Below are 26,354 nucleotides of genomic sequence, written 5' to 3' on the forward strand. Positions count from 1 at the left end.
ACAAAGTTTTAACCATGCTCTTCTGTTAGTAGAGCAAGGAAACACTATATCACTCTAACCTGTTACCATAATTTATAATTTTACCTATCCGACCCCTCCTAGAGGGCAAGGGCAAATATTGATTATTGGTCTCCAACCAGTGTTTTATGGCCTTCTAAACTCTATTTCCCCAGGACCTCATCTCCTATGGCTCTACAGACTGAACACCAAGTAAACATTCTCAGCACTTGACCCACAGTGATAGCAAGGCAAGCGGTCAAAGGCATCTCAGGGAGGTAGTGTGGTGACTCAAAACTTAGCAGTTATGCAAGAGACACCGTAATTACTATCCAGCAATTTTTTTTCTTCTCAAAACGGGAAGTACTTTATTAAGTATAAAATGCAATACAAACACAGAATAACATAGAAATTGTATACATGAACAGCTGGGGTTTTTACACTGACACCAATCAAGTTTAAAATAAGTGCAGGTGCAGACTCATTATTTAATGTGAGCGGCTTCCCTGATTCTGTGGCCCATAGGTCTGTCCCTAAAAATATCAACGTACTGAGTCTTTAAAGTGGTAGTGTTGTCTTAACCCAGTTTTGTTCAACTTGTGATGCACTCATGGGAGTTAATCAGTTCCTGGCATAACGCGGGTACTGATGCTCTGTTGTGATGAGTGTGTGTTTGGTCTTCTTGAGTTAGGCGTGTTTATAGCCCTACCTGCCTGGATTTGCTATCATTATGCCGGTGGGCCACTCATGGATGCCTTTGATTGGCTCAGGAACTCTGCTGGCATGTGGGTGTGTTACATGTAGACTGTGCTGTTGGCAGAGCAAGCAGCACTTGGTGGTGATTAGAGTAGTAATTCGTAGATTTGTTTCAGATCATGGTCACTCATACCTACAGGTGTCTCGGGTCAAGGTTGCACATAGTTGCCGGTACTTCTGGTTGCAATCCTGCATAGCTCCAGAACACACTCATTTATCATCAGAGTAGCAGTCACATCTCTTGGCTGTATAGGTTACATGATAGATCAGAACGGCTGGAATACCCATCAGATAGTCTCTTTGATGCGTGTTGCACTTCTCATGGCAGTGTCCAATTTCTGACATTTATTCAAGCATCCACCCATCATTTTTGTGTTTACTTTACTGCGATGCCTTCTGTGTGATGAGTATGCCCAGATGTGTGTCCTGTGTTCACTTTGCCACTTATTAATCTGCACCTTACTGAAGAGTCCCTACTAGGGGAAATCCAGATTGGGTTGCATGAGTTACTTTTCATAGAGGACCTGGCTTGTCAGTTTGGGCTGTACTGTTCCCACTGGGGCAGGATCAAGGCTTGATTTGCACATGGCTGATCATAATCTGAGGTGGCATTGTGGGCAAAAAATGATGTGCTTGGGTGCTGCTGGAGTAATTACCAGTGACCGAGATTAATTCAAGTACACCACTCATAAAATGTTTGCTTACTTCAGTTCAAAGTGGCACAAATTATACAGGAAACACATTTCCAAAGGCGAGTGACTGCAATGGAAAGCATTGTCTGAATGTCTGGTACATGGTACAGGAAGAACAGTCTATAAAAGTTGTGTTTTTTTTTTAGCCAGGTGACCAAACTCATTTTGATTGGTCATCCCCTGGTAGGTGTGCCCAGAGATCAAACATTGCATGATTTCAATCTTCTTCCTCTTGTTTTCCAGGCCCCCCAATCATATCAAGCGAGCCTGTTCAGTACACCGTGCGGGGTGATCGTGGGAAAGTGGAGTGCTTCATTGGGAGCACCCCTCCTCCAGATCGAATCGTAAGTAGTAACTATATGTTGTAAAATTCTAGCTTCTGTTCAGTCTCTCCTGGTCTCACTATTTTTATTTTAATAATATTGTATCCCAGATTTTTTCTGATTTTCCCATATGTCAAGCTCCATTTCTCATTCTGTGCCTATCTCTCCCTCTATTCCCACCCTTCACCATCTCTCACTTCCCTTTCTGCACCCTATATCCATCTTTCTCCCCATCTGAATTTTCTCCTCTGCTTAGGCAATAATTGTGGCAGTTATAATATTGCTGATGATGGCAGTGGTGGTAATGGACTTGGTGGCGATATCAATGGTGGCAGTGTTAACACTGATCATAATTGTGATAGTAGTAGTGATGGTGGTGCTGGTGGTCATGGAACCCACTCAACCTGACAAAAGCATTAAAATGCCTTTTGCAGCACAAAAGGATTGCTTTGGGTTTACAATCAAATCATTAAGATTTATAAAGCGCGCTACTCACCCGTGCGGGTCTCAAGGCGCTAGGGGAAAAAGGGGGGGGTTATCGCTGTTCGAACAGCCAGGTCTTTAGGAGTCTCCGGAAAGCGGAGTGGTCCTGGGTGGTCCTGAGGCTGGTGGGGAGGGAGTTCCAGGTCTTGGCCGCCAGGAAGGAGAAAGATCTCCCACCTGCCGTGGAGCGGCAGATGCGAGGGACAGCAGCGAGTGCGAGGCCAGAGGAGCGGAGGAGGCGGGTGGGGACGTAGAAGCTGAGGCGTCTGTTGAGGTATTCCGGTTCCTTGTCGTAGAGGGCTTTGTGTGCGTGGGTGAGAAGTCGGAAGGTGACCCTTTTGCTGACAGGGAGCCAATGCAGGGGTGTCAGGTGTGCGGAGATGTGGCTGCTGCGGGGTATGTCAAGGATGAGGCGGGCCGAGGCGTTTTGAATGCGTTGCAGGCGATTTTGGAGTTTGGCTGTGGTCCCGGCGTAGAGGGTGTTGCCGTAGTCCAGGCGGCTCGTGACGAGGGCGTGGGTCACGGTTTTTCTGGTGTCGGCGGGGATCCAGCGGAAGATCTTGCGGAGCATGCGGAGGGTGAGGAAGCAGGCGGAGGACACGGCGTTGACTTGCTTGGTCATGGTGAGAAGAGGGTCCAAGATGAAGCCGAGGTTGCGGGCGTGGTCTTTGGGGGTCGGTGCGGTGCCGAGGGCCATGGGCCACCAGGAGTCGTCCCAGGCGGACGGGGTGTTGCCGAGGATGAGGACTTCCGTTTTTTCAGAGTTCAGCTTTAGGCGGCTGAGCCTCATCCAATCTGCGACGTCCTTCATACCCTCTTGTAGGTTGGTCTTGGCGCTGGCGGGGTCCTTGGTGAGGGAGAGTATAAGTTGGCTGTCGTCGGCGTAGGAGGTGATGATGATGTCGTGCTTGCGTACGATGTTGGCGAGGGGGCTCATGTAGACATTGAAGAGTGTCGGGCTGAGTGATGAGCCTTGGGGTACGCCGCAGATGATCTCGGTGGGTTCTGAGCGAAACGGAGGGAGGTAAACTCTTTGGGAACGGTTTGAGAGGAAGGAGGCGATCCAGTCCAGGGCCTGGCCTTGGATCCCGGTGGAGCGGAGGCAGGTGATTAGGGTGCGGTGACAGACGGTGTCAAAGGCAGCCGAGAGGTCGAGCAGAATGAGGGCGACTGTTTCACCGTTGTCCATCAGGGTTCTGATGTCGTCAGTGACTGAGATGAGGGCGGTTTCAGTGCTGTGGTTGGCTCGGAATCCGGTTTGTGAGGGGTCGAGCAGGTTGTTGTCTTCCAGGAAGGTGGTCAGCTGTTTGTTGACGGTCTTCTCTATTACTTTGGCTGGGAAAGGCAGAAGAGAGATGGGGCGGAAGTTTTTTAGGTCGCTCGGGTCAGCCGTAGGTTTCTTTAGTAGGGCGTTGACTTCGGCGTGTTTCCAGCATTCGGGGAAGGTAGCAGAAGAAAAAGAAGAGTTGATGACGGTCTGGAGGTGCGGGGCGATGATGTCGTCGGCTTTGTTAAAGATGAAGTGCGGGCAGGGGTCCGAAGGGGCGCCGGAGTGGATAGAGTTCATGATGGATTTGGTTTCTTCCGTGTTGATGTGGGACCAGTTGTTGAGGGTGATGGCCGTGGATGCCGGTTCGGTGGTGTATGGTTGGGTCTGGTGTCCGAAGCTGTCGTGGAGGTCGCTAATCTTGCGATGGAAGAAAGTGGCGAGGGATTCGCACAGATCCTGTGAGGGCGTGACGGCGTTGGCGTTGGCGCTGGGGTTGGAGAACTCCTTGACGATGCTGAAGAGTTCTCTGCTGTTGTGTCTGTTTTTGTCCAGTCTGTCGGTGAAAAAGTTCCTTTTGGCAGTGCGGATCAGGTGGTGGTGTTCGCGGGTAGCGTTCTTGAGGGCGGTCATGTTGTCAGCGGTGCGGTCCTTGCGCCAGGCTTTCTCAAGGGCGCGACAAGTTTTCTTTGATTCTTTGAGGGTGTCAGAGAACCAGAGAGGTTTTTTGGTGTTGGGTCTGTCGATGCGTGCGTTTGAGGGGAGCAAGGATGTCTGCGCAGTTGGAGATCCAGTTTGTGAGGTTGAGGGCTGCGTCGTTGGGGTCGGTGGTGAGGGTGGGTTGGTTGGCGGCGAGTGCGGAGAAGAGTTGCTCTTCGGGGATCTTGTTCCACTGTCGACAAGGGATGGGTTGGGTGCGGAGGTGGCGGGTCTCGCGTCGGAATGTGAAGTGGACGCAGCTGTGGTCGGTCCAGTGTAGGGCGGAGGCGTGGCTGAAGAAGACGTGTTTGCTGGCGGAGAAGATGGGGTCAAGCGTATGTCCGGCGATGTGGGTGGCGGTGTTCACCAGTTGTTTGAGGCCGAGGTTGGCGAGGTTGTCGAGCAGGGTGGTGGTGTTGGGGTCATTGTTTTGTTCCAGATGGAAGTTGAGGTCACCTAGGAGGATGTAGTCCGGCGAGGCGAGGGCGTGCGGGGAGATGAAGTCGGCAATGGCGTCGCTGAAAGGGGCGCGTGGCCCGGGAGGACGGTAGACGAGGGATCCTCTGAGGGTGGTCCTCGGATCGGTGCCAATTCAGAAAATGCAGGTGTTCAGCGGTGAGAGGGGTGTCTTCGGTGGAGGTGGTGACGCTGATGGAGTCTTTGAAGACGATGGCGATACCTCCTCCTACCTGGTTGGTGCGGTCTTTTCTGGAGATCTTGTAGCCTTTGGGGATGGCAGTGGCGATGTCAGGGGCCGAGGAGGCGTTGATCCAGGTCTCCGTGATGAAGGCGACGTCCGGTGCTATGGAGTCCAGGAGGTCCGAGAGTTCAATGGCGTGTTTGTGGACGGAGCGAGCGTTGACTAGGATGCACTTGAGGTGGTTGATGACGCGTGGGCTTGTGGTCGTGGTTGTTGCGTGGTGGAAGGTGCGTTTGCAGGAGTTGCAGGCGAAGGGTCCATGGGTGCGTTTGGGGTGAGCTTGGAAGCAGGTGTTGGAGCGTCCTGGGTTGAGGGCGTGGAGGGTGGTGGGGTCGTAGCGGGTCAGCGGGGCTTGGGAGAGCTGGGGACCAGGGGTAGTGGCGCTGGGTGCGGGCCAGGCGTGGATGGGCGCAGACGGGCGCAGACGGGCTTGCCTCTGGCGCGCCAGTGGCGCGCCCGCTGCGCACGCGCGCATCCATGACACACAGAATTGATTGTGTAATGACTGTGTGTATTTTTTAAGATATCGAGTAGTCCCTCTTGCATCACAATTCAAGCTCTTCATAGAAAGTGGAATGATATACTTGCCAGTAGTATGAAGTGAGAGAATGCCATTCCTATTGGTGAAGACAAAGAACCGAAGCCCACTCTTCGACTTTTTATTGAAGACCTTAAAACAATACGTCTTTTAGACAGCTGCACTGTTAATCCAGACCTAAAACGGAATGGCTCACTGTGCCAATCATAATTGCTTTTAGCTTGTGAAATGATTGCCGTCATTAAAGGCCGGATAGAAATATAATGTCCTTAAAAAATGCTGGCTCAAAATAACTAGACCCGCCAGCAGAGGTTTCTGAAATTGATTCCAGGGAGACATCTCTGAGTATTCTGATTTAGCCAAGATAGCATGGTGTTCCGAAATTGATATTTCCACTCTTTTAAAACACTGTCAATAAAGCTCTGGCAAAAATACAGCTGTACTAGGCAGACACTTAAAGCGTCGGCAGCCAGGATCTGTGCCCAGGTGATCCTGAACAATCAAATGCAGCCAATGTTTGGCAAAATGTCACTTTGCCTACGATACCATAAATCCTTGAACAGCCTTTGATATGGGCAAGGCCAAGAACACTTGGCGGCACATTCTGGAGAGTAAATCTTTTGCTAAGCTTCTCCTGTTTCTTGAAATGGTATGCTATTGGTGATGTTTTACAGACAGCTAAAATGCAAAGTGATATATTTACACTATAGGATAGTGTACTTTTTTCCAGTGGTTCCTTTTGCAGTACAATGCCATGACCCTTAAAGCTGCTCTTTGTGCCTCACAGGGTATGAGGACTGGAAACCTTACTTCCTCAATATTATGCTAGTTTATGAAGTCTGTAATTATAAATATTGCATGGGCTCCATTGGTTCAGCCGCCAGACTGTGTAGGGGCATGCAGACTCCTTCGGTCTGCTCTTCAATGCCAGTGTTCACTGTACAGGATTTCTACCGCTTTGTGCTATGGTGTTGGCGAATTTGCTGTCCAGAAGAACTACTTTTGTATGCTCCAGCATGTTATATAGTGCAGCACACCATGTCCCTCAAATATCAAGAGGCCTAGGTGAGTGGAAAATGTCACCACATAATATGGAGTATCCTCTGTATGTGCTAAAGACTATCTGTTTTTAAGCATCATAGAATTAAGAGTGTGCCTCACTGTTAAACCTGGTATCCTTGGTCTACTTTACTCTGACATATTGCCTTCTGACCTGCTTTGCTAACCTCCTTTTTGCAGGCTTTAGGATTCTGTGCAGTTTACCACTGCTAACCAGTGCTAAATTGGCATATTTCATTTACTTGTAAGTCCCTAGTAAAGTGCACCATACGTACCCAGGGCCTGTAAATTAAATGCTACTCATGGGACTGCAACACGGACTGTGCCACCCACTACAGTAGCACTTTAAACATGTCTTAGACTTGCCTCTGGAGAGCCTGGGGGTGCGGTTTTAAACTACCATTTCGACCTGGTAAGTGCACCCACTGGCCAGGCCCAAACCTTCCTTTTTAGTACATGTAAGTCACCCCTAATGTAGGCTCTAGATAGCCCCAAGGGCAAGGTGCAGTGTATTTAAAAGGTTGGACATGCACTTTTAAGTTTAACATGTCCTGGTAGTGAAAAACTATTATTCATTTTTCACTACTGCAAGGCATATCTCTCCCTTATGGGATTACCTTGAAACATACAACATTTTAAGTGCAATTTCCAATTGGGAAAATATGGGAATTTGGTGTTTGGAATCTCTGGACTCACAGTTCAAAACCACACTATATGGTGAGGTTGGATTTTAAATTGTAAATCTGAAAATACCTCTTTTAGAAAGTTGGCATTTTCTTATTTTAACCATTCAGTGCCTCTGCCTGTCTCTGAATACACGTCTGGAGTGGGTGACATCTAGGACTTTGTGTATTCTTCCTAGACAGTCACACACAAAGTGAGCTGAGGTGTGCCACCTACATCTTGATGGCTAATGGGTCTTCTGGGATACATGAGAGAGCGGAGCTGACACTTGCACCTGAATAGGTCTGTGCCGTTCCCCACACACAGCTGCATAACCCCCTGTAGAGTGTCTGGAGCCAGGGAAGGAAGGGCGGGGACCTTCTGTACTTCAAAGACCTCTCTTTGAAGTCTCCTCAACTTCAGAGGCTCAACTGGGTATAGGTACTGGACCCCTAACCCCACCAAATCAGTACCATTCCATAACTGAGGACATTCTGCCTGGAAGGACTGCTGTGCTGCCAGGAGGGACTGCCACTCTGCTGAACTGCTTTGCTGTGTTGGCCTTCGGCCTCTTGCCTGGGAGTGAGAAAGACCAGACTTAACTCTCTACAACCTCCTAAGAACCTAAGTGAATCCAAGGGCTTGATGGCTTGTCCCCTGTTTGAAGTCTCCGGGCCATCAAAGACTTCCTTCTACCCTGCCTCAGTTGATGGACTCTGCCAATTGTGAGTCTTGCCTGCCAAGAGTTTCCAATCCAGTCCTGGGCCTTGAAAGTGGGCATTGCAGCTGTTCTTTTACAAACAGCGTGCTTCGATGCTGTTGCACTGATCAGAACCGCTGCATCCTCCCTAGACACTGATGCATAGCCGTTGCGCGGGGGATAAGGTTTAGCATTCTTTATTCATTATTCTAAAAAAATAAAAACATATTTAAAGTTCTACTTAATGTTTTTTTTTTGTCATTTTGGTCTTCTTTTACCCATAAAAATATTCTTTATTTTTCTTTACAGGTTTGGAGTCTTTATGTGGTGTTTTTCACTGTGTTACTTTTGTTTGTGTTGCACAAATACTTTACACATTGCCTCTTAAGTTAAGCCTGATTGCTCTGTGCCGAGCTACCAGAGGGTGAAAACAGGTTAATTTTGGTTCTGTATCTAATTTAGCCTGATTATGATTCTGGTCCCTATTTGGAAAGGGTACATGTCTCTGTCAACTAGAGACACAGTTTCTAACAATCACACTTTGTATACTCACTGTATTTAGTTTAAAATATCTGCAAGGATTTAAAAAAAATGCTAGTGTGAGATCACAGCAAGTGTGACAATACAGGTTTCTCTCACATTAGAGGTCTGTCTCTTAGTTAGATTACAAAGACTATCCTCGTATCCCCTTCTAGTTTTACCCACTTGCCATTTACATACCTTGGGTAACATTGTTGTGGGGTAATTAGTCAACAACTGGCCTATTATCTACTACTAAACAATTAATTTCCCTTTCACAGATGTTTTCATATCTAATTAAAGCAGAACTCTTGCCAGCCCACAGCTGCCATGCAGTAAACGTGCTTTTTTTTATCTCTTCCGGCCTCCCCCCACACCTATAAAATCCCTGACTTGTGGACTGGTAATAACAACGGAATTCATTACTTTTGGCCCTGGAGAAGTCCATTAATGAGCACTTGCGACAGCATTAACCTTAGCGTTGGCTTTGGATGATTAATTAGTCGAGCAGATGGACTACTGATAGCCCTGTTCCTTTGGGGATGTTGCTCTTAGTGGTGCTAAACAACATTAACAGCAGGACGCTGTTTAGACACAGAAACGCAGCGAGAGGAGACCTGATGCATATGTGCTACATCGGACAGTGCTTTACATTCGCTTCTGGAGAGGACAACTCCTCCATACAATCAACATACTGCAAATTTATTAAATAAATAACATATCATGAGATTGGATGTTACAGACAAGTTAAGGTCATTTCTAAGTATAGTTCACTGCTCCATTACCTCTCAAGCCCATTAAAGATAATCTTTGTTTAGTAATAGACATTTACATGGGCATATAAATTTGCTACAAGTGCTTTCGTTAAATTTATGAACCTTTGACTGGGCCAGTGTTTGAAAGTTAATGTGCATATCCAATGTTGGCATCCTCTCACGCAAATTCAGAGGTCTGTCTATGGACAATGGCCACTTTCTTTGGTTCTGATTTCATATCTGTGAACAAAACCGCAGGATTTAAGAAGATAGAGGGAGGATCTGCAGATTCTAGATGAGTGGATGATCTGTGAACCAAAATCACAGGCCTAGTTGTGCCTGTAAAATATATAGGTGCTCATCTTGCCAAATCCTGGTTATGTTGCCTTTGTGTAATGTGATTATGCTTGTAGTGTAGGGAAAAGGTCTCATTAGGTGCAGTCCTCTCAGTTTATAAGTAACTGTTTGTACGTGTGCGATCTTAGTAACTTTAGACATTCATAAATGATTCCGAAAATTCAACCTTTCTCTATTGAACGGAAGCTGGTATGATATGCACAGGATACAAGATTGCTAACCTTTCTGAAAATACAACTTGATTGCATTCTTAATGAATAGAGCATCAAAATGTAAATCATTTAGAAATGTCCCTTCTTATTACCCGTTTATATCCACAGGCATGGGCATGGAAGGAGAACTTTCTGGAAACTGGCACACTAGAGCGATATACTGTGGAACGGACCAATACCGGAAGCGGAGTGCTGTCTACACTATCCATCAACAATGTGATGGAGGCAGATTTCCAAACCCGATACAACTGCACAGCCTGGAACGTTTTTGGACCTGGAACTGCAATCATTCAGTTGGAAGAAAAAGGTACCAGAACACAAAATATATTCTACATGTGATATCTATACTGTTCAAAAACCAATCGGGGCTGGTGACTCGGCAAAGGGGCGGGGACAGGCGGAAAATAATTAAAAAAAATATACAAAAAAATAAACTTGCCTAGTCGCCGCCACACTCCAGGCTCCTAGCCTGCCCTGTGCCAGTCATGACGCTACTCAAAGCAGCTTTATGATTGCATGGAGAGCCCTGGCTGGGCGCTCCAATGCAGACTGGGAGCCTGGGCAGGCTCTTTCCAACTCGGCAACACAGTGCTGGGTTGGAGAGAGCCATTGTGCACATGTGTGTTTGGCCCGTCCGAGACCGCCGGCCAAACATACATGCGCTCTAAGGCGATTGCTCTGTGCACTCCCCATGGCCCGACCCTTTAAAACTAAAACAATAATAAACAGCGTTTATTATTGTTTTATTTCTAAAGGTTTGCAGCTCCTGCTGGCGGGGGGGGGGGGGGGGGGGGGGTGCGGTGCCCCTAACGGAGGAGCATCCCATGTCAAAAACGCTTTTGTACTGTATTGCTGCACCCTCCATTGCAAGATACACTTTACAAAATTAAGTTGTCGAGGTGAACTGAATAACAGCATAACAGTAAGGTACAGAGATGTTTCACTTATAAAACGACCAGTGAATAATTGTATGGCCTAGCCTTGCTGGAACGTCATGATCTCATATTAACATACAATACACATTGAATGCCAACACGGCACAGAAATTCCACTTAATTGAGAGTCTTGTGCTCACAATGTCAGGCACTCACCCCACCATACAATATAGAAGGTGTAAACAAAACGAATGACCTGCCCACCACAACCCCGTGGGCCAGAGATGGATATCGGAGCACGGCCACACCACACAGGACTCCTGTTAATACACTTAAATACAAACCAGATTGGCACTGCATAGACAGGTAAGCACCTTGGCAAGTCCTTCGTCACATCTAGCAATCTTTAAAATACATTGAGTTATCAATATCAAAAACATCATCTGTGAATGAAGACGACCATTTCTGACACAGAGAACCAATCATAATCGGGTCTGTGTTGGAATCCTTGAAACAGCATCATGTAAAGGCCCAGGTTGCAGCCACACTCACTCGTTGACTCACTCGTTGAAGTCGCTCCAGCTGAACATTCAAGGTGTGAACACAAGAACATCTAAACTTATTTTTCTGTAAACCTTATGCACCTTGCTAGAGTGTAAAACAAATGTTGGAAATGTGTTTCTTTAATTTATCTGCAAAATAGGGAAAGTAGCACGCAGGTTTCACGCCAGTTTGTTCAGTGATGAATGATGGCTCTAAACATTTAAGGTCAACACATCATTCATAATGTCTTCCCACTTTCCCCTGCAGAATTTTTTTTAAGTGTGGTACAAGACTGTGGACCAGGCAGGGGTTATCTAGGATCAGAGATATTTTTCTACTGCCCCTAAAAGGCAAGTTAGAGTGACTGACAGCCATACCTATTGCATATGGCTGGCAATAGTCCAGCTAGACGAGGCGGAGTACGTTGCTGTAGGGACGATATTTCTGGATGGCACTGATACTGTTCAAAGGAATTCTCGCTGGAGATGTACATACACACAGTAATGCATTACATATTTCAGTTATTAGAATGTTGATGGGAATATTACACAGGTTCTACCCTATGACTGGTAATCTGAAAATCGTGTTCTTTGTGCAAAAGGGTCTCAGACAGAATTCATATTTATGTCTTATTTTTTATTTACCTGTAGAAAAGCTCTACCTTAGGAAACATGTCTGTGTGCTTTACGAAGAGCAGCAATTCCGAGAAAGTTCATCTTTTTTTACAAAGATGGAAATATAAATCAAAAGTAGAGGAAGGCAGCCAGGCAAGAGAGAGCTTATCTCAACAGATGAAGGTTTTTAGAGCAGTTTACAGCGGCGACCTGTGCTCTAGGCATACAAGGTTCCAAATAGAGGAACAAAAAACAGAACTGGTGAGGATATGATTCGCTCTGTTTTACACGTGAATCAGTCCATAGGAGTGACTTCCAAGCACATGTCCTTCCTACCTTTCCTCGGATATTCAGCTCCTCTTTTCATTTCTAGGTTGACACTTCTGAATGTCGTATATTCGAAATATTAATGTTAATTTCAAGTTTATGGTGCCTGGTGATTCCATAAGGTTCAAACAAACTTGTGTCTGCAGTTTTTCTGGTCAAAATTCAGTTGCCCTACCTCAATTTTATTCTGGGAAAAGGAGTGCAAAAAATATTTTTTGCATATGGTTGCTATGTGCTTTGGAGTATTTTGTAATCTAAAACGATGTACACCGTAGGTTTTATAGTTTTGAATGTGCTCTATCGGTAGCACACGTCTGTTTTTTTCCATCTGCAAAGTGGTATCTAGACACAGGCAGTAGTTGTTCATTCTTACCCGACGTTGACTTCAGATTTCATGATCCCGCATTTATTTATTGTTTTAAAAAGAGGCTATAAAGATTAAAACAAACGTATTCCCATCTCACATACAAGCCATATTAACGATTCTTTTGAATTATGTAAGATGAGAATGGAAGTATGAAGTCAGAAATAAATTTTGTATACGAAACTTGGGTGTTTGTTATGTAGCCCCAAAAATATATCATATTATTTAAAAATTTAGAGGCATAGTGTGATTTGCAATGAACGGTGCACAAAGATAAAGTAAAGAAAATAATTCTCTAGAAGATTCGTTGGCCACACAAGATTGCGATTTCTATGAGCCACCAGACTGACTTACTATGAAATATATTGTCAGATTGTGAAGCCCAACTTTATCTTCCCTTCTTTTGTTGCAGAAGTGCTCCCAGTTGGCATCATCGCCGGGGCCACAATCGGTGCAGGAATTCTGGTCATTTTCTTCTTTGCCTTTTTCATCTTTTTTCTCTACCGACGCCGAAAAGGAAGTAAGTGCATGTGTAATTGTGTCCATGAATCCCATGTGCTGTACATCCCATTTGCAATAAAATCCATGGTCCTTAAGTCTCCCTTACCAGCGTGTGATGCTGTGCACCATTCCTGGTTTCAAATATATTTTGCATTCTGTGTGACAATCTGTGGTCCTTTTTATTTTCCAAGGTGTAAAAAGCAAACATGTCAAGTGCAAAGCAGTGTTGCCTATCCATCCTTCCATGGAGTATCTCAGTTGGGGCTACGATTATGAAGCCGTTGAAAAACAAATTCAGTTGGGTTTTCAGAATAACCTCATTAGATATTCGTAAGGGTACTGCAATGGAGTTTTTTTGCCTGTATCTTGGTCAATAAGATAGAACAACTGATTTTTGCAGGCTTTTGTCTGGATGAACATTTATTTTCCTGGACACTGCATCTATGCCAGGAATAATCTGAGGTCTTAAAGTTCTCCAAATGCAGCCTCTGTGTACACACACAGACACAAACACATTTGCTTACCTTGACAAAGGTTAAACTGGTACATTTCACCTCAGTTTATAACATTAGACATGCTCTAAAAAGATACCCCCTAGGCCCTGATTACACGTTTGGGAGATAATTGTGATCCCTGTTCAAAAAGGCTTCACTTGCCAAAATGTATTGGGTGATAATAAGATGACTATTCGAAAATGTGCAGAAAAGATGTTCTACCACCTCTTTCGACATGTAATTCCCCATTTTCATATGGTAAGATTGGACTCTGCTGTAATTACTGCCCACAGTAACTCTCATCACAGGAAATCAGTGTTTTCCGGGTGCAGTCAATACCACACAACGTACCAATACACTGGTCTTAGTGTGCATCCTACATTAACTGCGGGGTTTTGCCCTTAACACTATTTGCCTCACTGCCCACTATTTGATGGATAGGACGTTATGCTCCAGACTGCATTGGGATGTGAATTTCAATGTCAGGACTCATTTCATTCCATGCTGTGGGGTTGATGAATACCTGACTCCATGGCCGGTTTCTGCCTTCAAGGTCTTTAGATCTGATGACATAACGTCACTTATCTGTTCGTATTAGGAGTTTGTTACTGAATACCTCTGTTTAAGACACTGTAGTCTTATCATTTTATAGGTTTCTATAGCGCAGCCATTTACACCATTATTTGACTGTTAAAATAAGCAGTATTTGATGTAATAACGTCAACATCTGCAATTCTGAAAAATTCAAGTGATCTGCTTAGTTTATGATTAACAAGCAGTTTTATCCAGTCTACCTATACTATACAAGGAACAAAGAGAGGGACCGGGAGGTTAATGGTCCAGTGTACAGTCTCCCAATACAAATTCCAAAGAAATTAAAGGTACACTGTTCCAATCGATAAGAAAAAGAGAGAAGGGAGACCTAATTCAACAGGAGCGAGAACCCTCAAGCATCACACTGGATGACTGGCTTCATCATTGGGAGAGCTCCTCGTTAGGCCGGTGCTGTAATGCCTAGCGGGCTCCCCGAGGGGGGCTCTTAACCGTATTGCTCTAATAGTAGCAAGTGGAATCAGATCATAGAGAAGGAGTACCAAAATTCAAGTATCCGAGCAATAGAGGAGAGAGTGGAATATTAAAATTGGTTATCCATCAAATAATAATAATCATAGGTTTAATCAGTACTAATAAGATGGAGACCAAGATTAAAAATGAGGGGGGAGTCAAAAAGTGAGTGATAATGCTCACGTGCTCCCAACAATTACACAAGAGGATTAAACCAATTATGGTACCTCTAGTCATCAGGTCTACATGTTTCGCGTCTGGTGGTCCAGCCGGATCCAATGACGCTTCGTCAGGACCAAAAATAATTTTTAACTTAAAAATATATATAAATTGCTATGAGCCCTACTAGGGAAAAGAGTACAAAAACAGTCACTTACTTTTATGTGTGTGCTATGTCAAAAAAGGTCACCCTAAAAAATGAAATCAAAGGACACATATAGAAAGGTGTAGTCCAAAGTAAAACATAGTGAATATAGTAATTCAGTGCATAGTTCATGAAAGGATCAAAGTAAAAAGGCTTACCATCCCTGGTATCAGGATAAGGCTCCTAGGAATAGCATGTCAGGAACTGGAACTGACATTCGATATTTATAGTAGTTGTAAAAATAGTTTAGTTACACAGTTAACAAAAAATGTGAATAACCTGTAGTCGAATATCGGCTATAATCATCTCGTACATCTCCGACATCTACAATACATTGTAATGACAATTCTATCACCATGTAATGGAATATCAGTCATAATAAACTAATATTTATTATCACCAACTAATGTACATAGCAGTGTGACAAAGTGCATGGTGAGAATGGAAAGTACCTCTAAAAAAGCCAAAGTCAGTGCCCAAACGGGAAGTATTCGCACCAAAGTGCTTGGAAAGTGTTGAAACCTAGTTATCAACCCAATCGGTGAAAAAGGACCTAAGAATATGGCATGCGGTCAACTCAGTTCGGATCTAATCGATCCAGCTGCTTAGCAGGGCGGCAGACTTAAGATAAATAGTGGTTTCTGTTGCCCGGCAATACGTGTCAATTTGCGGTTAAAAAGGAAGAAGAGAAGTTTACACTTACATTACCTATACTATACTCCATTGTTACATCCACCCTATAAAGGTAAACATGGAAGCCCCACCTAAGAGCCTCTAATGAGTGATTTATGGTGACAGGGTATGGTCTTGAAAAGATTTTTGTGATGCCTTGTCAATGTTCTTAGGTTAACACCCATAATCACTCAACAAGTAGAGTTGGGAGTGGATTCTATTGAAAAATGTGTTGTTCTTACAGCTTCTTTTCTGAGAGTGAATCTGGTATAAAGGTGAGGGGCTAAAGGCAAGGCACCAGATAAATATGTGATTTTCAATGCCAGGACCCTGGCAGATGCTTGCCTGACCAAACAAAGGGAGTCCTCCTGACTAGGATTGGCTTTGAAATGTTTGGGGCATGAGAGTATTGTTAAGGAGATCCTCGGTGTTCTCAAACCTACGTACTCGCTTCCTGTCAAACAGGCAGTAATGGAAAGGGCAGCTCATAGTATCATGGCTTTTTTCGGTCAGTCCATCTGAGGTAGTATAGGTATAGATTTCCCAATCATTTGGGCCTCAAGTTAATACATAGCACTGAACAAGGCATAATATTTTTTATTGGCATACTATTATGAATACCCAGGAAACCTGACCCACTTATGTTTTCTTTCCTTCGTAGATTATAATCAATTGCTGATGTATTCTGTTGTTCCCCTATTAGAGGACTACATGTCTAATTTACATTTGGCAAGCAGGATACGCGGGGAGAATATCCTGTCCACTATTTTGTTGGTGCTGTAGGCTACTACGGAGTCATAGTATGGCAGATGCGACATCAACCACATGTGGGATGGAATATCCACTCCCCCAGATTTTTTAATTAGGCTCTTCACTTGTAGGTGGATTGTAAAAATTGAAGATGTGGGCTAGAGATCGTTTTTCTGCAAACTAAACTGCTAATCAAATTTGATGTTGTTTAGATGTCACCAGTGTGATTGCATTTAATTTTTTAATTTTGAATTAGGGCTGATATACCAGCTAACATCTTATTCTCCTGAGATTAAACGAACTAGGAAAACTAGCAAGTTAACATTTCATTAAGATGCATTTGTTTTTATTTAAAGAGTTATTAATAGAGTGATATTCTGCTTGAAGAACGTACCATTTCTGTAGTGGCTGAGTGGGAACACATCTGTAGTTCTTGTTTTTTGTGCATCACTTATTCTCCAAGCTCCAGTTTACTAACGTTTGTGGTTCTGTTTGAAAGTATAACTCTGACATTTGGTGTGTAATCGATAGTTTATACAGAAATTTGAGGCAAACTTCAATGGGTATCCATAAGACGAATATTCTAGTTTAGCCGATGAGACCCTAATTTAAGTATAACTAATGGATGACATATTAAATGTTGTGCTTTTAATAATATGGGCTTCACTTTAAGGCCATTGAGAAATCTAACTTCACTTGCTCAATGTCCACAATTTGATTCAGGAGAAGCAATTACTGAATCATAGATGGTACAATTGGGAATGAGATTTAATATTATTGAACTCTCTTTCGGATATCAAGGTGTAATAGCATTGTTACAGGTATGTAACTTGTTCCCTAATTGCCATCTTGTGTCAACTGGAGGAGTGCCTTTCGAGACTGCTTTCTTGTGATGTTTCTTGTTTGAGATGCTGCTTCAGGTTTAGAATGCCATTTTTCATTAGAATGGACTAGTATCGTAGAGCAGGGCAAAGGGACAGAAACTGCTTGAAAAACTTAGTTTCGTCTCGATCCAGCCCTTTGCTGCCTTTTGAATAACTTGCCTTTATATCATGTAATACTAGATATTTTCTATCTTATAGGCCGCAAAGATGTCACTCTGCGGAAGCTTGATATTAAAGTAGAAACAGTGAATCGTGAGCCTCTAACACTGCACAGTGACCGGGAAGAGGACACCAGCAGCGTCTCCACTGCAACCCGTGTGATGAAAGCCATTTATTCGGTGAGGAGAATTTTAACCGTGGGTGTGCTTTGTTAATTTGTTTGTGTTAAAAGAAGGAACTCATTAAAAGGTTTGTTGCTCTACAAATCTCTTCCTACATAGATTTCCCCAGATCTGCTCCTCAAAGAACTCTGATCCTATATCATTCCTTCTTTAACTGTATTCAGCAGTACAGGGGTACAAAAGCTGCTTTGCCCACAAGATAATTGAGCCAAGGTGGAGGTGGTCTTCTCTTTTTCAACTGTGCTCAATTTTCTGACCTAGCAGTGAATTGAGGTGCCTATTGTGTGCCTAATGCATCTTGACACTTATTCTTACTGCACATAGTTTTTCAAGAATTATGTTAGGAAATATCTGTATTGAATCTGTGCCTTCAAGTGATTGATCCCTTTATCAATTGCTACAAGAGTTTCAACATCCCCAAACACTGTGGCATGGTGATGTTGTCGTCTTAGCATCCTTCCTTTTTTGGATTTTTGGGAATCATTAAGGGTAACTGACCCCAAAACTTCAATCTTCTGTATTAATAAGCATTTTCATTTTGTCCAGGATTTTACAAAAGTATGGAGTGAAATATATTTAGTTTTCTTTTGATGATTTGACCCATTCACACCTACGCTATTTGTTTGGAAAATGTAAGACAAATCGAATTTCATAATTTTTAGAGGCCACATATACTTGAAGACATTCACTCAACACTGACTCATCCACATCAATATATTTAGAAAAGAATATAGCCATGTAAAGTTTTGCAAGAGATTGGCTTTTTTCTGGTGGATAATTAGGCCTTATAATGGGGGTCTTGTGCCATAGAAGTCAGTGCCATTTTCATCTTATCTAAAAATGTACGAATGATCACAGCTTGGATCCAGAGAAAAGGATTTGCTAAAGATTTCCATCCATGCCATTCTCCCATTAAAGTGTGCATATGCAAAAAGCAGAATTTTCCCATAGGAGAAATTGCTATTTTCAGCACATTAGCATTTGCACAGTTGTTTTAAAGTTTGCAATGGCTTGGTTTTCCACAGGGGCTCATGACCGGTGGTGCGCCTGCAATAATGTGCTGAACGTGCATCTTCATCATACATTCTATTTGCCCCTCTTGCCTGCAGTATGTTTTTACAATTTATTGTTTGAAAAAATATCAGCATTCAAGTTTCCCAGTTCCATTTTTCTTTGCTTTCTGGATTTGTTGTCCTTTTGATCTGATTATGAAGTCATGACCACAAGTCCAGGAATGCAAAGAAAAAAACGCGACTTGGATGAGCTGTTCACTCATGAACCCGGGAAACCTAAATCATGTGAAACATATTTCAAATGACACTGGTTCTGTTGAAAATAATTATATGTTTAATGCCTGATGTCTTGCAAATTCACGTATGGCACATTGGAGAAAGTAAATTAATCAGAGGGCCGCTTTAGGTGTATAAACTACAAGTATCTATCCAACAAGTGAACGCCACCCACTAGACACTATTTAATCTGGTAGACTTGTGTCTAGAGGAGCGATGCTACAAAAACTCTTATTTGCCTTTTTAAAGATTTAACCAAAGGCTGATGCTCTTTCTCTTGTGTCTTTCACCCACCATAAGTCAGGAGAGGAACAGCCTTGATCAGAAATTGATTTTTAGTCTTTTTTTTTTCCACAGGAGTTCTCTGTCCTTGCAGTGTGGCACATAGCTAAATCCCCACCAGCGACAGTGCATTTCTGGAATTACTAAATATACAATTTAAAACGGTTTATCATATGAACATTTGGATGTAAATTATTTTTTATTTTGCAACTTTGACAAATTCTTACAGGTTCTTAAGCTTAAACTGCAAATATATATATATGTTTTACATTTACAAAATCGTTTGAAGTTTTCAATGCATACAAAACGTTCCGACGAACTCATTGTGCGTTTGTTTTTAAACTTTAAAAGCCTGAGCAGGTTCTGAGGCTTTACCAGGCAGGTTCACTCCACAGCAATACATTTTGAATTAAGCATCTAAGTAGATGATAACAACAGCTTAGTTAAAAGGGCATTGAAAAACGCAAAATGCTTCTCTGCTTGTACAGCTGGGTTTGAACATTACATAGGAGTTAAAAAACTTAAAATGGAGACTGTAGGCATTTGAGTCAGATAACCCCCCAAATAGAGCAACTTCTAAAATTATTTGTTGTGAGATTTTGGTTTTGCATCACATAAGAGTGAAAGAAGTGCTACCTGCCATTTGGTGATGTCTGCAGTGTGAACCTCTCCCGCAAACTCTAATGCTCTTTATCGTAATGCTTATTTGCCTTAGTGAGCAGCTGAGTGCCATTGGTTCTACTTCAGAGATATACCTTAAGATGTGTTGCTAGGGAAAGCAAGGCGACACTAACATGCCAAGTGTTATGCTACAGTAATTGGATTAATGCAAGGTGTGATATTGAAGATGAATGCTGGGTGGCACTAGATCTTTTGTGGATCTTTGGAGTCCCCCAGTGCCTTAGATGGACCACAGTAAAGGACGTATCAGTAATCGACTGACTACAGCACTGCTCTGAGAGAAGTAGGTAACTAGCCGGATAAAACATTGCTCTCTTGGTACCTCAGCCAGTTGAACAGCTATTAGTGCGTGCCATTGATTTAAGCATAATTGAGGCAGCCAACAAGATCTTGCTTGCAACGCAGAATTATCACAGACTGAAATCTCATTTAGTCTACATTGCTGAGAGACTTATTCTTCTGATCCGATCATTTTATCACACTCAATATGAGAAACTAGTCACAAGCCAAGACACCCTACCCACCGAAACCCCGTGTACTATTCTTTCGCACCATGGTAATATCAGAAAAGGAGCAGCAAACCACACTCCAGTGATGGAGAACAATTGTTGTTGGTGGAGGGTATGTGCAGACTATAGGAGAACCCAAGAGTTGGAATGCATATGTAGATGCTTGTGAGAGAGGATGTGTTTAAACTGCAGCAGGTGGGAGGGCTGCAAGTCTGACCAGAGAGGGGGATATAGACTTCTAACAGTAGTAAAAGGAAAGGACTAACAATTGATTGGGGGAAAGAAGAGTTATAGGAAAGAAGAACTGTCTGGAAGCAGGAAGTAAGTGTATTTTGGGGATAACAGGGAGGAAAGATGGAATCCTGGCACTGGAGGGAGGTAGCCCTGGAGGTAATCGGGGTAGATGTTGGTGACAGGAAAGGTTTAGGAGGACAGCCCTTAGGGTGCAGGGGAGAGGTTGATCCAGGCGATTGATGGGGAAGCTGGTGGGAAAGCCGATGTTGGGAGGTGAGAGGATGTATAACCAGTGATTAAAAAGAGGCAGAAGGGACAGATACAATGCTATACCGGAGAAAACTGGAGAGGATTAGAAGGATGGCAAAATGAAAAGGGGCAAGGTGGAAGAAGAAAAGGAAAGGGAGGCTTTACTTTGACAACAATGTGTTTGCTAGTGAATGTGATTGCACACACTTTACCTTAGTTAACAGGGGATTATCCCACTACATGTCAGCACACGTGAGACGAGTTATGGGCTTTTTTGTCCAGTCCAATTGAATGAGTGTATGCAAACTAAGATTTCAACTCACGGAAACTATTGCCCAGGACTGGAAATTTGGTGACCTGATAATGTATATTGATCCAGTCACTGGTGACATTCACAGTGTGTATTCTGGTTAATAGTAGAATTCTCATAAAATAGCATTTACACTATGGGCTCTCTTGAATGATGGAATTCACATTGTTTCGTCTGGCAAATGGTCTTGTTCTCATTGTGTGACTGGCATATTGTGGATTTCGCACTATAGTCTGGTGAATGGGTCATTTATTGAAGTGACCTCATGAATGGTGGCTTTCACGTTTGTCCTGTTAACACTGTGTTCACACTGTTACCTGTTAAGTGGTTGTCTACATTCTGTGTGGTGCAGCAGATAAGTTGCTAGAGCTCACAAGAAGGAAGTTAAAATATGTCTGAGTTCTAAGCACAGACATTTGGAAAAATTAAGTTCATTGTTTATGTAATTATGATTTAACAATAAGAACAAATATTTTTTGTATGCATATCCAGGTGAGTAACTGAAATCTAGGTTTTCTATTTTACAGAGCCATGTCTACCTTTCCAAGAGTTCAGAGTTAATATACAACTAGGTCTAAAATTCACCGTCGGGGTGCACAGATTTCCACCAAAATGACCACATCGTTCTCAAGTCTTATTTCCAAATTCTTTCAACAGTGACTAAGAGAGATCTTCATTATATGTTTAAAGGTTTATCTTAAAGTCCTTTAGAAAGGCCAACCATTTGTTTGCGTAATTCGGCATCTCACAACAAATAGCATATTTCCCAACAGTCCAATAAGATGGATAGTTTCATACGTTATCTTCCCATCAAATCAGTGCTGGTTGTCCACTAAATACATCAGTGGGGGCTCATTCCACAAGGACCATCAGCACCAATGGCATTATATGCAGGAGTTTGACTATCTGGTATATGCAGGGCAGCGACATGGAGGAGTTGCCACACGTTTCTGAAGCACTACTGCCCTAATACACAAACTTTTAGAAAGTCAGCCGTGGGACAGGAAGTCTTTGCTAATTTATTTTGCCTAAGGTAAGCTTTTCTTTTCCTGAGTTAAATGAATGTTCTTACTGATGATTTACATATGGAAGACTAAACACTGCTTGCTATTCTGATTCAAGCATGTGAATCTAGTACAGGTCTAATGCTGGAGAGGATACAATGTTCTTACCTTTTAACTCAGTGCTCCGGTTTTGGTATCTATCATTGATTCACATGTGACCTCCTCCCCAGTCAGAGACTTTTGATATTCACTCTTTCATATGCCCTTTTGAAAATCTGAGCTATGTTGGCTCCTGGGGCATGTGGAGTTCAGCGTCCCTTCAACTAACTTACTGAACGTGGGATCATTTCTAGTGGTGTGAAGGTTTGACAGGAAAGAATGTTTGAAGCATGTGATTCTATGAAAGATATTAAAGCTGGATGACTATATTATGAGATAAGTATTCTTGTTTTCCCCATTTTACTATCCATCAACTGGATTTTTTGATTTTGGAATTTTCTGCATGGGATAAATGCTTAGTGTGCCCTATAAATTTGCTCAGTGTCCTAAAGAAATGACTGTTAACTTAAAGAACTGGCCTACTTAACCACATTACTTATCTTGGTGCAGAGCCACCCCAGACAGATTTCTTTTAGTTAAATTTTTTTATTGAATTAGAAGATTTTTTTTTATAACAAGCCTATATAAATAGTACATGTTAACAATCCATACATTATAATACGAACTATAAGGAAATAAGTATGCTGACACAAACATTTGATATAAAACCTGATCAGAATAGCAAAGGTAACATATTAGGTTATCAGTATTGTACAGGCAATCAATATTACCAGTTTTATTTAAAAAGAAAAAGAAGTAAGTGAAAAATGAACACAAAAAAGATCAAAAGAAAGAAATGAAAGATAGAATGGAAAAGCATACAAAAGAAAATGAGTATGTTAAAATGGATCATTAAGAGCGAGAACTAATCTAAAACAAGTAGCTCAGTATTGCACCTTCCCCACTAGTCAAACAAACTCATGAGGCCTCTGCTTTTCACATCCCTGTACTGTTCGGCCTGGTTTGCAGGTGTCCATATGTAGTCTGTATTAGCAAATCCTAGCACAGGAATTTCTGAAAGCTGTTGGCTTTGCTTTCTCGATCCATGACAATGGCAGAGCCCCCCCGAGGATGGTAGGCACGGATGCTGTGATTGAATACAGTTAAACAGATCCAAGATGGAGCTTATGGCAGCTTGGCTGCTAAGCTGGTCTCGGGGGAAGGCTGGCAGCATATTGGCTCTGCTCCCAGTAGCGGTGACACTGGCAAGGAGGAATGATAAAAGGGGCATCCTTCCGTATTATCTGCAGCATCCTGGGCATTAGGGTCTTTGAAGCAAATCCACAAAGGCATTAATATTAAACATCAGATGTCAGAGTTTCAACACTCTGTTTTGTTGTGTTGAACTTGTCAGCAGTGGCAATCCTGGCAGACCACTCCAGCGCTTAGGAGGCATTGCTTTGTGATTTTATGCATTACCACATGTGCACATGTTCAATCTCGCTTCACTGATTTTCAGTCTGAAGCGTTCAACATTTAAATGTAGTTTATGCTGTGCACCATGCACACCAATGCGCTCCAATCTGGTTGCTGAATTTGGCCTTCAAACCGATGTCTGATCAATGAAAATCATTAATATGTCACATTAAGACAATTGATTTAAACCTTTGTTAGAGATAATTGAGGGGAACCTGCAGGTCACAGGTTTCGATCAGGGCAGGGGCTATTCAGGCAAAACACATTGTGAGGGCAATAAACTGAGAACCGATCGGTTGATAAAAGAAACTTGTTTCTGCGGCTGCTGTTAGTAATAGATTTACATTCTGTGCTTATTCCTGCCGTCTAGTAGGTGGGCTGGGAATTGCACGTTTTTTGCTTAAATGATCAACATTTTGGTTGTCGACCTTCGTGCCTGAAGTTAGACTCACCTAAGAGGTCCACTAGAACCCACAGGGATCCTCATCTTTGGGGCTCTTTCTGATTAGTTCTTAAGAGCATTGTTATATTTGCACAAAAACAACACGGAATTGGGCATTCCAGGTCCATCCAGCAGAATTTCCAGCAGCAAATTCATGACCGTGAACATGTATTAAGAAGATGACTCGAGTGATGGTCATACTGCAAGATTATCGAGTTTTAAATAATGTGCAACCAAAATATCTCTGCCAAAATATAATCTACCAAAATATTGTGAAGGTAAGGTGGCATGGGTAAGTCTGTGCACTATGACAGTATATATCTGACCAAAGTATGCAGATGTGGAGTTCACACACATATATACACTTACCTTCACAATATTCTGACTATAATATTATGGTAGCAGCTCTATTTTTATTTTTAATATTTTGGCATACACCTTGACAAAATCGTCAGTGAATTTAGTTCATTGTGGTGTAGTGGAGAATTCCTGGGACGATTACTAGCCAGATGTTTGCCCTGGAGGCCTGCCAGTATTTTTTTGTCCAACTTCATAATTTTTTATTTTTTTTTATTTTTTTTAACATTGACCCTAGGAGATGGGTATCTGCGTCCTCGCTGGCGCACAGCCAAATGTTATATCTAGGTCCTTTTTAAGAGCTGCTTTTGTCCGGGGAAATGTATTCACCCAGATCCTAATGAACTGATTTAATCGTTCAGGACTGCAGAGTTATTGTACATGAATGGCTCTTCGAAGTGCCTTACCGCTGTGATAGTCAGATGTTCTGCATCGTAGGTGGGATGTACAATTACTGCAACTGAGGTGGGTTGTAGGAGAAAGCAAGTATTAAAATATCTGTCTAACTATGCTGTGGAAGACCAAACGAGAGAATGATCTTTTCAAGGAACATTTTGTAGGAAAAGAGAAAATGTGAGTCTTGGCTAAGCCCTGGTGGTATCCATAACAGACATGGGTGCAATGGAGAGTGACGACCACTGTTAGACAGTGAAGAAGAGATTGGAGGTGAGACAATCAAGTGCTTTTTTGTGGTGTTATGAGGGGAGTGAGGTTTTTCTGGCTTGTTTGTAGTGATGTAACAAAACTTATGGAGGCCCCCACTGCACAGTACCTATAGAGGGCGCCCCTCTTCCCATCTGGACAGAGTAAGGGTCCTGCTGCCTGCGCACAGTGTATTGGCCGAGGGGGCCCCTTGGAGCTCAGGGAGACCCCCCGCACCCCAGGTGCTGCAGGGGCCTTTGTTTCTCCATTGTTGGTCTTGATGATGGAGTTGAATGTACCAGAAAGTTCGAGAAATCCGAGAGCTGATTAAACAGCATATTTTGAATTCCCTAATTACACATGTAAATCTCTGTACTCCTGTGTGTGAAATTAAAGGCCGATTTGGGGTTGTGATGGTGAATTGCCACTCTAACAGTTGTGGCAGATGTACATCCTCTTCCACACTGCCAATGGCAATTTTGATTTTTCTATCTCAAAACATAGGGATATGTGAATTTACGTACAATCTACACTTATATAATTCCACTCAGCTGGCATGTCAATAATAGTAACTTGTGATCATACAGTATACGTGAACTTTCAGAACACACCAACCACATTAGGTACAGGTAGTTAGACTTGTTTTCTATCCAACAAGACACTGTTTTAAGGTGGTTCACCGAACTTGCAAGGGCTATACTATATGAAACAAAAAAATATGCAGATGATCACAGTATAAATATGTACATTTATAGAAACCCCTCACAGAGTTAGTGTCAATGTACGTACCTTTACCTTCGTATGGGTTTTTGCTCATACATTCACGTGTCCTGATGAGATGTAATGAACATTAGGTCACTCTCCAAAAAATCACAAATCAGCAATAAATTTGGAACAGGGCACTCTGACATTAACCCAAAAAAAGAAGAATGATACTAGAGGGTTTATTTACTCAGTCACCATTTAAAGTCTCCAAAATTCAAGAGGCAGGGATACTTCTTTGAAGTTCGTCCATAGCATGTGAATCTATAAATATTTTAATCGTCAATGAAAAATGTTATATACCCAAATGGCAGTTTTTGACCGTGTAGTCATTATACATTCACAAGAGATCCACTAACCATCCATGTGAGGGTTAAAAGACATGATTATCTCACACTTGTTCCACTCTCACTATACTGATGTAATTTTTAGATTTGATAGAGTTAGCTGAAGTGTCCCTAGGGTGAGAAGAGTGTGAATGTACTGGGTGACATAGACGTTTACTTAATGATGTACCCATTCTTCAGTGTGGCAGTTAAAAAAAAAAAACACAAAAAACACTGT

The 26,354-nt window shown here is 42.7% G+C and overlaps 1 protein-coding gene across 1 annotated transcript in view; it reads left to right on the forward strand.

Annotated features, from left to right (window-relative positions):
- Positions 1-26,354, forward strand: part of KIRREL1 (kirre like nephrin family adhesion molecule 1) — a 415,875-nt gene that overhangs the window by 380,940 nt on the left and 8,581 nt on the right. The window contains exons 10-13 of the mRNA XM_069217892.1: positions 1,689-1,789; positions 9,829-10,027; positions 12,856-12,963; positions 17,372-17,511. Of these exons, the coding sequence (XP_069073993.1) occupies positions 1,689-1,789; positions 9,829-10,027; positions 12,856-12,963; positions 17,372-17,511 (548 nt within the window). The remainder of the gene's footprint in view (positions 1-1,688; positions 1,790-9,828; positions 10,028-12,855; positions 12,964-17,371; positions 17,512-26,354) is intronic.

The sequence above is a fragment of the Pleurodeles waltl genome, chromosome 12 (assembly GCF_031143425.1).
Source record: "Pleurodeles waltl isolate 20211129_DDA chromosome 12, aPleWal1.hap1.20221129, whole genome shotgun sequence".
Classification (NCBI taxonomy): domain Eukaryota; kingdom Metazoa; phylum Chordata; class Amphibia; order Caudata; family Salamandridae; genus Pleurodeles; species Pleurodeles waltl.